This window comes from Buteo buteo, chromosome 12, assembly GCF_964188355.1.
Source record: "Buteo buteo chromosome 12, bButBut1.hap1.1, whole genome shotgun sequence".
Taxonomy (NCBI): domain Eukaryota; kingdom Metazoa; phylum Chordata; class Aves; order Accipitriformes; family Accipitridae; genus Buteo; species Buteo buteo.
This window is the reverse complement of record NC_134182.1, coordinates 9,985,438-9,998,457: the sequence shown is the minus strand read 5'-3', so window position 1 is coordinate 9,998,457 and position 13,020 is coordinate 9,985,438. Positions and strand designations below refer to the sequence as shown.

Here is a 13,020-nt window from a genome sequence, read left to right as displayed (position 1 = left end):
CTGACAGCTAATAGTTCTTGAAGATCTCCTTGAAGTCATCAATTCTCCACTTACATCTATCTTGCATCTTCAGCTGCCTCACCAGCATCTCTTTCTAGATAACCTTTCTTCTCATGTAACTTAAAAACAAATTCATCTTTCCCTGTATCCTTCCTTTTTCATTAGTTCCTCTAGCATCTATATTAATCAATGCTGCAACCCTAGCATATTTTCTAATTCTTTCGTTTCCTTTTATTCCCTCCTTACCTGTCTGCAGCACATGCCAACATGCTGCGAGTTTCATTTCTACATTTTCTCCAAAACCCATGTCTTTGAATTCCCATTATGAAAAGTCCTGTCAATATGCAATAAGCTGTTGCATTGACTACTATGATTCCATGGAAAAGATTCCCGTGGTCATCCCATTGGAATCTAGCCAAATTACTAACACCATTTTTTTCCAATTCCTGACTTCCTTTTAAGCCACACTAAGATTTTATATCCTGACATTCCAAGCCTTCTAAAGTTTGGAAATTTCCACATCTAATTTCTTTTCTATGCTTTCATTATTCTAACTCATAATAGTTTTAACTTATATTTGGAACTCTCTTTCCTTCTTCAGTCACATCTTCTTCTTTTTCATATTTCTCTTCTTTAAATTCCTTCCTAAGAAACTAGCTAAAAGGTTGAAATCCTCTACTTTCACCCTGTAAGATCAGCTCATATTCACTAAAAAAATCTACAGACAAGGACTGTATCTGTCACCATTATTGATGCTATATCTGTTCAGGTAATAAATAAAATATTTTGTATCGGTCATAAAACAATGTATTTTAACTAGATCTCAGCCTTAATATATGTTTCCTATTAATTCAATTTATATTTATCATGATAATATTGAACACAGTTAATTTATTTAATATTCATGTAGATATACAATTTTATGCATAGCTACAGGATTTTTGTTATAATTATCATTAAAGCATTATCTATATATTTCACCTACATTGGAAGAAGTCCATGACATGCTGACATGGATATTTAGTATTGTATGGGAATAAGAAGTACACTCTCCCAAACCTTACACCATCTACAAGTTGCGATACTCTTTGTATTTGATATCTTCATAATATGCAACTAATTTAGATTAATTGTTCTGCACTATTATTTAACTATGTAGAATTAAAAAATGAAAAACCTGGTGAAAAAGATCACAAACTGCAACAGTAGGACATATTTAGAAGAATTTTCTGCTTTGGTACTAAATTACCATGCTGACAAGTATTATTACTTTTTATATTTTCAGATGTCTAGATGAAGACAGAAAAATAGAGTACAAAGCTGCTGTCAAAATCCAGAGCTGGTTTCGAGGATGCAGAGTCCGAGCCTATCTGAGGTAGTATATTAAGCCTATTTTAATCCGTATTTCAATCTTGATTTTTCTCCCGAAATTTCTCATGGTGTTACTTGTTTTTAATAAAATGGGAGCATTTGGAAAAAAACCCCAAACTGTTATTCTGCTTTTAAATAGAATTAAATATATGCAGTGCCACTGTAAGAAATAATAATTTTTGGTTTTCAGAACTGCATACAATTAAAATGGCATGATGCTAATAAGTAGCATGGAAATAATCCATCTTCAGAGTAGTTAAACAGTATTGATTAAGAAATCTTGGCATGACTAGAAAAAAAAAAAGACGTCCCTCAGATATGCTGTTTGCAGAGACTTTTCTTATCACTGTTATTGTGGACATTATAGAAAAATTGCCTAGTGAGTGTATGGTAACTGGAGTCTTATTGTAAAAAATTAAATTTTACTGCTGGATTTGACCAGGTCATTTAAAAAAATATTTGTTTACATAATTTTTTGCATTTATAAAACATAAATCATGTACAATTACCTTCTTCTGTAAAATGCTGTATCAACATTGATATAAATATTTTGGAAACACTATGGTTGGTCCCTTCTCCCAGGAGGCCCTCCTCCTTTTTTTATGATCATAAGCCCAATTGGTCAAAGTCATATGCTTGAATTTCTGTATCTTCATAAAAATTAAGGTTATGAGGGAGGGAGAGGGTTTGTTACATCTTCTAGTTTGACCTCTTGCCTGTCGCAAGTCATTATGTATCATCCTTACTGTATCAAGCCTAATGAATTATTAGGTTAAATAACATTAATCATTTAATGACCAATATTTCTCTCATCAAAAGATAGGCTACAGCTATTATGTGCACTTGTGTCCTGGTTTCAGCTGGGATAAAGTTAATTTTTTTTCTAGTAGATGGTATAGTCTTATGTTTTGGGTTCAGTAGGAGAAGAATGTTGATAACACACTGTCATTTTCAGTTGTTGCCAACTAATGTTTAGTCTAAACCAACGATTTTTCAGCTTCTCATGCCCAGCCAGAAAGAAGGCTGGAGGGACACAAGAAGTTGGGAGGGACACAGCCAGGACAGCTGACCCAAACTGGCCAAAGGGATACTCCATACCATGTGACATCATGCCCAGTATATAAAATGGGGGGAGTTGGCCTGGAGGGGCAGGCTCAGGAGCTAACTGGGGACCGGTTGGCGAGCAATTGAATTGTGCCTCACTTGTTTTGTATATTCCAATCCTTTTATTATTATTATTGTCATTTTGTTATTGTTGTTATTATCATTTTCTTCCTTTCTGTCCTTTTAAACTGTTATTATCTCAACCCACAAGTTTTACCTTTTTTCCTCCCAATTCTCTTCTGCATCCCACTGGGTGGGGAGGAGTGAGCGAGCAGCTGCGTGGTGCTTAGTTACCAGCTGGTGTTAAACCATGACAACTTGTTAAAAAAGGCACTGGCAAAATGTTTTTCATTGCTGGTTCAAGTGTGTTGTCACATGATGCTACCATCATATGCAAGTGTTCAGCAGGCAAGCAAACATGGTATTTCAGCCCTCCAAGGAATACCAGCTATGCCGTCCATGTCAAAAACCCCTACAAAGGCAGAGGATTGGTTAATGCCCCTCTGTTTCCAGCACATGAGTAACAACATGCTGCAGAAGAAAGTGAAAACCCAGGCATCTGCCAATCTATTCTGTAGGAAAATGCTCTTCCACATGCACATTTGTATTTAGTAATGACGAATGTAAGAAGAACAATGTAATTATAATGAGCATGTAAGAAGAGCTAAATCAGCTAAGTGTAGAAGAGGATTTTCTCTGTAACAGTGTACAGAGTGATCCTGTTCAGTGTCCTCTTTCCAAAGATGGATGTGGTGTCTGACTTAGGAGCCCAGGCTGAATATAGGCAGTTGTCAGTGTTCTGTATTACCCTCTCATTTAGGTCTTTTGAACTACCTGCTGGAAAAGACTGCTTCCACTGAGTTACTCTAGCTGTACTGCAAGGCTTCTAAATTTGTTGTCCGTAGTTGAGTGGTATGAATGCTCCCCTATACAGCTTTTTCTAGGCAGTCTCAAAGTAATGTTTGCATTATTTTCTGCAAAATTAATGTGAGACATCAATTACGGAACTTTCAGTAGCATAATGAAGTATATATAATAAGGACAGAGTAAAGATTTAGTTACAATTAAGCTAGGTGTAATTAATAAAAGCAAAAAAGTAGTCTAAAATTTCCAGATATCTGTGGGTTTTGTCAAGTATTTAAAAATGGTAAAGCTGTGAAAATGTTGCATGCGACTGAAAAAATTCTGAACTGGTCAGATATGTTGGTTAAAACCATTTGTGAAAATACAATCATCTAGCATGCAAATTACATTTGTAAGGTTATTTCATTAAACTTTTGTAATGATAACTGAAATAGCATATAGGTAAGTTTGCAGTAACCCATTTTTCCCAAAAGCAAAGTATGTGTGCATATATAAATATCTGTATATATTGCATTATAAGTGTGTATGTGTGTGCATATGTATATATGCATACATTTATATGTATTAAGTATGTTTGCAGTGGCCATCTGTTTGGATATAATACATTATATGTTATTTTTAATATTAGGAAAAAATAATCTTGTTTATAAAGTCTCAAAATAATAATTATTTTGGTAATATATTTCATTTTAGATATCTGAACAAAATGGTGATTTTTATACAGAAGTGGTGGAGAGGTTATCGAAGCAGAAGATACTTCAGAAAAATGGTGGAGGTAGAAAATTAGTTTTAAAAATTTTGTTTGGTTATTTATAGAATACATATGAAGTAATTCATTCACTCGTCTTGAAATTAAAAAGCTGAAACTTGATCCTTTATACACAGAGACACATGCTTAACTGTACTATGATGAAAAGCATCATTAATTTCAGTAAGCCTACTCATAACAGTCAAGTTAAGTCAGTGTTTAAGTGTTTGCAGCTCTGGAGTATTAGTCCCCAATACGGCAATGAGATCTGCTCGTGCAGAAGCCTGCCCGCATGATGCTAATTGCAGAATTGGAGCTTTTTTTTTAAGATGCTTTTTTTCCTGGCAGAACTTTTAATTCTGAAGATAAAATAAGCCCATGTATCTACACATTGCTCTTCTATGTTTTAGTGGTTTAAATTTCTTACTTAATGAACCTTGAAGTATTTGAGGTTTTGCCCTAAGGCACACAGCAGATCACAGTCAATCTAATTCCCTTGATGGACTTGAAGATAGCAAAAGTGTATGATAGCACACAAGCTAAAAACTCTGTTAACAGGTTTAGGAGATTAAGAAGAAACTAATTTGATTTTAACATAGAATAATCAAGTTTTTAATATGTAGCTTACTTCACTAATTTATCAATTTATGTTAATATTTTACATTAATTTTAAACTTGTTAGGCATTTATTCTTGATTGATTTTGTTAAAGTTAAATTGTTGTGTTTTGGTCAAAACTGACAAGTCAAGAAAAAGCAAAAAAAAAAAAGAGCTATAACAACTCATAAATTACAAGCTAAAGTCCATACCTCCTACTAAACTATGTTTTCAAGTAGCAGAACTTGTATGCCTGAAAGCTCGTCTATTTTTCCCTCATGCCTCAGTAATCTAATTAAAGTTTTCATCTCTTCCAATTTACCTGGTTTAACTAATAAATTATGAGTCATCTTTTCAGACTATGGTTTTCAGTCCATCTTCCAAAACACTAATTTTTAATACAGGACAGATATGGTTGGATTGGGTTCTACTTTAAAAAAAGTGAGACTTCAGTTGAATTTTGTCCCTGAGTTTAGGGAAGGTTTGTTTAATCTAGAAAAGCTTCTGTAGAAGAGGAGAGACATGATAACGTTAATGTATGTTAAAATTTGTTAATGAAAAGAAAGGATCCATGCAACCACTGGGAAAAGGGAAGGAAGAAATCAACTTCATGTGAAACACTGACACATACTGCCAAAAGACATTGTGGAACTCCCTCTACTGCAGTTTTTTAAGAGCAGGTTAGACAAATGCTTATCATGGATGACTTAGATATGCTTCAGGCAATGTTTTAGGTGAAGTCATCTCATGATGTCCCCTCCAGTTCTACATTTTTTCACAGTTGAAACATTATAGAGTGGTGAATTTAACTTCAGAAACAAGGCCATTTATGTGTTTCTGTGTTTTTCAAGATGAGGATAAGAACCATGTCAGTTTTTGGCATCTGATCATTAGGTGTTTAAGAGGGCGTAAGCAGGACAAAGATCTGATGGCATCCATTTTACATATTTTTCAATTCCCCAAATTGTAAGGACCTATCTTTTGGCCACTCCATGTTCAAATGCTAATTTCTTTGTTGATAGTAATCAGTTTCCTATTTTAAACAGAATTATGTCTCTTCAGAGATTTATTTTTATATATAAAGGTTGTAAAAACCATGGTGCCCAGATAAGATACAAAATGAACACATCACCGCCATGCCTACTGTCCATTGCACTGTTCTGTGGTGCCCTATAGGTGAGATGGCAAGATAATTCTTCCCAGAGAACACACCTGCAACAGCATTTGGAATTGGTGCCCAGTGACAGGATGAGAGGCAGTGGGCACAAACTGAAATATGGGAAATTCCACTCAAAGATAAGAAAGTTGTTTTTTTTTTTTTTTTTTTTGTACTGTGAGGGTGGTCAAATACTGCAATGGGTTGCCCAAAGAGTGCAAGCTGTGCTTGTGGAGTCTCCATCCTTGGAGATACTCAAAACCCAACTGAACAAGGCCCTGCACAACTTGCTGTAATTGACCCTGCTTTGAGCAATGGTTTGGAGCTCCAGAGGTCCCTGCCAACCTCAATTGTTCTATGTGTCTATGAAATGGGAGGTCTTTTACCTCATCTCTTTATTACTTCTTTCTTCTTTTGCCCTCTCTTCTTAAAAACCACTGACAGTTAAATTTTAAGACAAAAAGTATTTCAAATTAGCACAGATTTCCTGTAATAACCAAGCTGAGATAGCTAGCATCATAAACCCCCCTCAGCTTTCCATTCTTGAAATATATTTCTGAAAATAAAAATAAAAAATGCTTTTACTAATAAAGCCTGGTTCATATGTAGTTCTTCAAATAGACATAACTGACAAGCCCTTGCCAAATCTGAAGTCTGTGGAATAATGCAGGACAAAAAATTGTGCAAGCCCACACTTAATACACACATTCCAAATCAGACCATGAAATCATCCAGTTTCTGGATTCCAGTTCTCATCTAATATTAGTCAGAGCTGTAGCAAAACAGAGACTTACCAGCAAGCTTACAAATTGTACAGCAATCAGCATAGAAAACCACCGTTTTCCCTCAAATACTTCACTTTGTTCTTGCCATCTCTTTGATTGGAGAGGACTAAATAGGACAGCTTGATTGGAAGGTAACCTGAAAGCCATACAAGTAGCAGAAAAAAAGGCACCTTTTTCTCTCTTTAGACCACTATATTCAGTATTGTATATTTTGGGGTGGACTTAAGTATAAACTTCAAGTTCATTCCCTATATTCATTGTTATACTGTCTTTACTTATTTAATGGCTGAATTTGGAATGTTTTAAAAAGAAACAAAAATCTTCTCAGCAGCTTAATGCAACTTTTAAGTTAAAGGATCAGTTAATGTTTGCATTGAACTCTTGCTAATAACTGTTGTAATGACTCTTGATTATGAAATGCAATGATACATTTGACATGATAGTTCCTTAAATACAAAAAAATTGCTCACTTTAAAATTTGTCCTCTGATAATGATTGGATTGGTATCTGCTGCCAGCAAACAAGGCAAAGCATATGCACAAAATACCCATGATTACTTGATAATAAATCATTTTAATGATTATATTCAAAATTGTGAAATGTGAGTGGTACTGATGCGGAAAATAACAAAGGCTGAGGCTCATCAGATTGGCTGTCCATATGTGCATCGCTACTAGTATTTCATTTGTTACTCCTCTAGTGCCTCTTCCTTTGATTGTTAAAATACATTAAGTTAAAAAAAATACTATTGATGGTGTTTATGATTCAAGTTATGTGCCTTTCTATATTCTAAATATAGGTGCTTTTGTATAAAGCTTTGTTTCCTAATATTAATCTGAAGCTAAAATTAAGAACTGCGCTCCTGTAGTTTTCTTAATAACTTAGTTACATTGGTTGTACTGGATTCTGAAAGTCTTGCATGACCTGCAGGAAAGTATGAATTTTAAAACCAGGCAAACACCAGAACATGAATCAAACTGTACATCACTGTTTCTTTTTACAATATTTCTCAAAGTCAAGAAATCACGTGTTAAAGCAAAGAGAATTGTAACATTTTATTGTTATATGAAGTTGGCATGCATGATGGTCATATTTTCAGCTCACTTTGGAAGAACATGCAGTTGAAAAAAGTGAATATTTTATGTGATGTAGTTTGGCGACACCCTAAATAGTTTAGTTTCAACTCAGTAATCAGTTTTAAATAGTCCCAGTCCAATAGGAATTAGGCAAATGTCTATTTGCTCTATAAAAAAATAAAGGGCTTGTTCCCAACTTAGACCATGTGTTAGTTCCTTCTCTCAGTCTACTCTCAATCAAATTTCTTGTTCTCCTTTGAATTTGTCACCTTGTATTAACTGTTTAAAGAAAAAGAAAACACCAGTCAGGATCAGATCACATGTGTAGGTGATCCCCAAACATGTTTTTAAACAGAAAAGGAGAAAGTAGTACAACAGTTTATACACAAAAGGCTTCAAATATGTTTTGGAATCATAAACTAGTAGGGACACCTGTATATTAGCATCAGAGATAAATACAAAAGTTCAGAAGTGGAGGTGGTGCATGTGGGTGAGATGGAAAGATAATTCCTTCCAGAGAGTCAACCTTGTAGTGTCACCTTGGAATTGGCACCCCATGAAAGAATGAGAAGCAATGCAATAGGGACAAGCTGAAATGCAGGAAATTCCACTTAAGGATAAGACGGGAGTCTTCTGGGCAAGAACGCCCCAGTTCAGGAAAGAATCTTTTCTTTAATAGGAAAGCACATAAAAACAGACTTGGGTAGAAGTACTAAATTATGGCTCTGCTTTTGTGAATAGGGATGAACACATTCTCCCATCACTTGTAATAGCAGAACTAGCACATATTATTCTAATCAGGACTAGAACACAGGGCAAATCCATTTGCAGAGAACCTAGATGATGACACAGGCTTTGGCTTTTGGCTCAAGGATAAGTTTGTAAGACACTTATATCAGCAATTCTTCATTTGGCTGACTTGTGATTTAGAACAACATTGAGTAAAAGCTGGAATGCATCATTTCCTTTTTATTGTGAGTGACCTTGTTAAGTAGTGGTAGGGTAAGGCCTGGATTTCTCACACGTAATTGAGGTATGCAAGTTAGGACCCTAGTTGCCATTGACTGTCTCTGTAAATAGTAGACAGAGATCCAATTGCAGAACTCTTCAATAATTTGCCAAGCTCAGAGTGAAAGTGGTCCCACTGTCTTTCAGTGTTGATGATGTAAAGAGCATACTGATGTTCCAATTTAGATTCTTCAGTGAAATGGGATGGATTCAGACCTAAGGGCTCACTGCCTTCAAATATGAGAAGAATAAAAACTTAGCAATTTCCATTCTATTTGGTGGCGCAGCAACTCTTATGTTCCCTTCCAAAGAAAGAAAAGATGAGCTGCAAAGCAAGATTGTATCAATTTAACCAAGCAGTTTAGGAATATACTTAGACCTGGCAACCATTATTCCATTCCAGTATTAGCTATCTACAGTTAGTATCACTCAGAAAACATTTATGGAGACAAAAGGGGAGATAGAGTCCACTATTTATTCTAATTTATACCTTTCGGGTAGAGATTCCCTCAAATATATATTTGTATAAGTATGTGTGTATACAGCTACACATATATGTGAAACTTCTGAAATTTAGCAGTCCTGCATTCTTCTTTCATATAAGAAATATCTTTTCTACTGTTTCCATTATTAGTAGATTGGTATGATATTAAAGTAAGCATTTAAAATGCACCTTAATTAAACTGCAGGAATTATGCCTTGCTTAATGTAATGAAGAAAGAGAATTTAAAATGAAGTAGCATCATTGTGTTCATTTGTAAATAACATATTGCAGCCAACTGTTTCTTAATTGCCCAGACTGTTGATAAATAATCCAGTCCTGCTGCTCTCCACAGACAATTTGCTTTGGATCAGACTAGGCAATTCAAATAACACTAATTACAGTGAAACCCTTTTATAGTGAATTCCTGTTTGCCATGGGGGAGAAAATCACTATATCAGGGGAAAGCACTTTTGCCTTTGATTTGTGTCTAAAACATGAGAAACACATAAAAGCTGCATGTTGTGCTAAATAAAGGACATACTCTTGCATTCAAAGTACTTATATTTTACTTTTTATGATACAATTGTGAATTATGTTCATTTTGCATTTGTAATTAGAGGGCGGAACAGATGTGAAAGCTTAGTTTAAAGTGATGTATCCATTAAAATAACCTATGCTGCCAAGTGATTGCTTAGTATAATAGGGGATTCGTTCACTATGAGAGGAATTTTACTTTATTGGAAGGAAACCAGGACTTCAGGAAATGTTTTCTATATCAGGGGATTCACTGTAACATGGTATCATTGTATTTATGATTTTATGGTGTTAAAATGAATATTAAATGAAACAAAATTCCCAAGGATTACTCGGGAGGCAGCTAAGTACATAACATTTAGTACAGATGGTTGGAAGGCACAATTTTGCTCCATCACTGCATCCGTATCCTTGAACGATTTCGACTGAAGACAGCATTTCTTTGAATTTTTCATTAAACCAGACGTCTTGAAATATGAATTCCTTTTATGTTTCTGTGAGTTTTGGCTAAAAGAACCCCAGTGAATAAATCATACAATACTACGTGTCACCAGCACTTGTGAATATTTCTGCTTTGTTATTCTACTCTCAGTAGAGCACCATTGATTATCAAACTCAGCGGAGAGCATTTTATGATCATATATCTCCATTAGCTCCTAGTTTGACTACCATAGATTTTTCTGGTTAAGCCTGCATTATGTATTAGGAAGCCTATCTCTTCAATACAAAGTTTGATTTTATTCTCTCTAAGCCTAGAACTCTTATTATGTATTATGTATAAAGATTCTTACCTTTTATATGTAAAAATAGGAGCACTGTCTTTGTGTAACTGAAATATATGCCATCTTTTTTTTCCTTGATTCACAGACAGCATATTTTATTATGAAGATGAATTTCTACAATGAAATGGCTGTCAGGGTAAATATTTCTTCACTTGTTAAACAAATGAAAAGTCAATTGTGCTCCGAATTTGCTTTTAATAAAATGAGCAAACCAGAATAATATACACTTGATTGATATGCTGATGGCAACAGCGGGAAATAGTACATAGTTAAAAATTAAAGTTACACTCAGTAGTCTGGGCTGTATTTGAGAACTGTAGCTGAATTTAAGGCATCTGCATGTCTTGCCCCATTTAAATGTTCATTGTACTTTACCATATACAATACTGATAAAAACACCAAACATTCTACCTGTGAGTATTCTTACGAAAGTAGACCTATATTTACAATTCTGACAAACTATAGGGCTTTATGTTTGTTGATGTGGCTGTGCTTTTTCTTTTGTTAATACATGACATTTTATGCATTGAATCTCAAAAGAGTTACTCAGAGACCACAGGACAATTTCATTGCCTAAACGTAGAGGTGGAACTGCACTGATCTCATTGGTGATGAGTGAATTTTTCCAGATGAAGAAGAGTATAAACAGTCCTTGAACTGTAATAAATATACACCAAATGAAGTTTGTTATGGGGAAAACTGCAAAATATATTTAACTAGAAATTAGCATTTTTTTCCTGAACTTTGGAACTGCACTTAAATATGTAAAACAAACATGGGAAGGACATGAGAGAATTCTTGGGATGAATTCTTTTTATCTTACTTAATTCTTTTATTTTGCGGAATAAACCTGATTTACTTTAGAGGCCTATGTCTTTTTAGGCAAGGCATCCTACCCTTTGAAGTCTACCAAATGTAGGAATGTGGTGGGGATGGAGGGTAACCTAAGGAAACCCCTCTAAAGTAGGAAGATTCTCAGAATGGATTTTAATTTTGTGGCCTTTCTAGTTCCAGCATAACTCAGACTCAAGTGATGTGTTCCCATCAGGTTTTTGACTTAGTGCTGGTTCTCTCAAAGGCACAAAACAGAATCTTATATTTGGTGCATGTTAGAGACCTGAAGGTGTTTGACAGCAACCTAATTCCTCAGAAATACACTTTTTGTTGTTATTTTAGTTTATTCGTTAGTTAGTTAGCTAGTTTGAAAGTATTCCACAGTGGATAAATGCTGTATACTCATGCAGCTGAAATCAGTGAGAAAACAAAAGATGTAAGCCAGCTCTTAAAAGTTGGCTGTGTACTTTTAAAAGGCATTTGAAGACCAAATTTCAGAGGTAATTATGTATTCTAGTCAAATGGAGTTTTGCATTTGGTCTTTCATTTTTAAAAGAAATTGAATGTGTTCCCATTCATTTGTAATGGAAATATAATGTTGAATCATTAGGTGATATAAATCTTCAAAGCACCATTTTTTCAGTCATGTCCTTTTCTTTAATGGAAATTTAAATCAGTAGAAAACAATAGAACCGATCTTTATTTAGTTGCAAATGTCAGAATCCGATTCTCCTTTATCTAAATCTTGTGCAGCTGTATCTGCAGAGCATATTTTAAATGCTACCATTCTGAAACACTGAATGGGGTTTTTTTGCTGTCATCTGTTTTTTTTAAGAACTAGCCAAGGTCCAGGACAATAAAGAATAAGGCCTTTTGAGTTTCTGCACAGAAGATGTGTGACCAGACTTTAGGTTTCCTAAGACAACATTGCCTCATATTCACACATTGTGAGCTTGATTAATGATTAATATAATTCAGTGTTCTCAAAATATAACAATAACTGTGTATGTTTTTTCTATTTCACCATTTAGTTTTGCCTCTAGTATTATTAAGATATTTATTTCAGTTTATAGTCACTGATTAAAAAGCCACTTCCAGTTTTGGCAATTGAAGTGTCATTGAGGGCATACACATGCTCATGGTTTCAAAGTCAGTCTACACCTCTGTCTCCCTGGATTGCATTTAGTTGTAACCAGAACTATCGGTTTCACCTTTTAAAATTAAATCAGAGAACTTGTTTTAATCAATTTCAGTTTTGAGTACTAGGTCAGAATATGATTCTCTCCCTTAAAAGATTTAAGGTTGCTATAAATTTTGAGCAACAAAAGTAATCCTATGGAAAAAAAAATATTTCCATGAGCAGATGGCTTTTGATATATCAAGGTTTTGCCATTTGTTTTAGTGCTTAAAATAAACATTATTTATAAGACCACTTACATTTTGATGTTACTTAATGAGGAATATGCATCATTGATTTGACTAGCTTAAGAGGTCATTTAGAACTTGCCCGTTAACAAGCTGTAATCTGCTGAGCACACAATGACTTTGTTTAAAATTATCTGTTCAGTGCTGATCAATGACAATAATTGTTTGGTACCAATCACTGTTGAAACTTGCTAATTACTTTGAAGGACATACACACTTGTCTCTTTTTTTTCAAGAATTTTTTAAACATTCA

General features: G+C 34.5%; 1 protein-coding gene across 1 annotated transcript in view; it reads left to right on the top strand.

Moving 5' to 3' along the window:
* Positions 1 to 13,020, top strand: part of SPATA17 (spermatogenesis associated 17) — a 99,701-nt gene that overhangs the window by 4,236 nt on the left and 82,445 nt on the right. Inside the window, exons 2-4 of the mRNA XM_075042024.1 lie at positions 1,286 to 1,375; positions 4,033 to 4,114; positions 10,594 to 10,644. Of these exons, the coding sequence (XP_074898125.1) occupies positions 1,286 to 1,375; positions 4,033 to 4,114; positions 10,594 to 10,644 (223 nt within the window). The remainder of the gene's footprint in view (positions 1 to 1,285; positions 1,376 to 4,032; positions 4,115 to 10,593; positions 10,645 to 13,020) is intronic.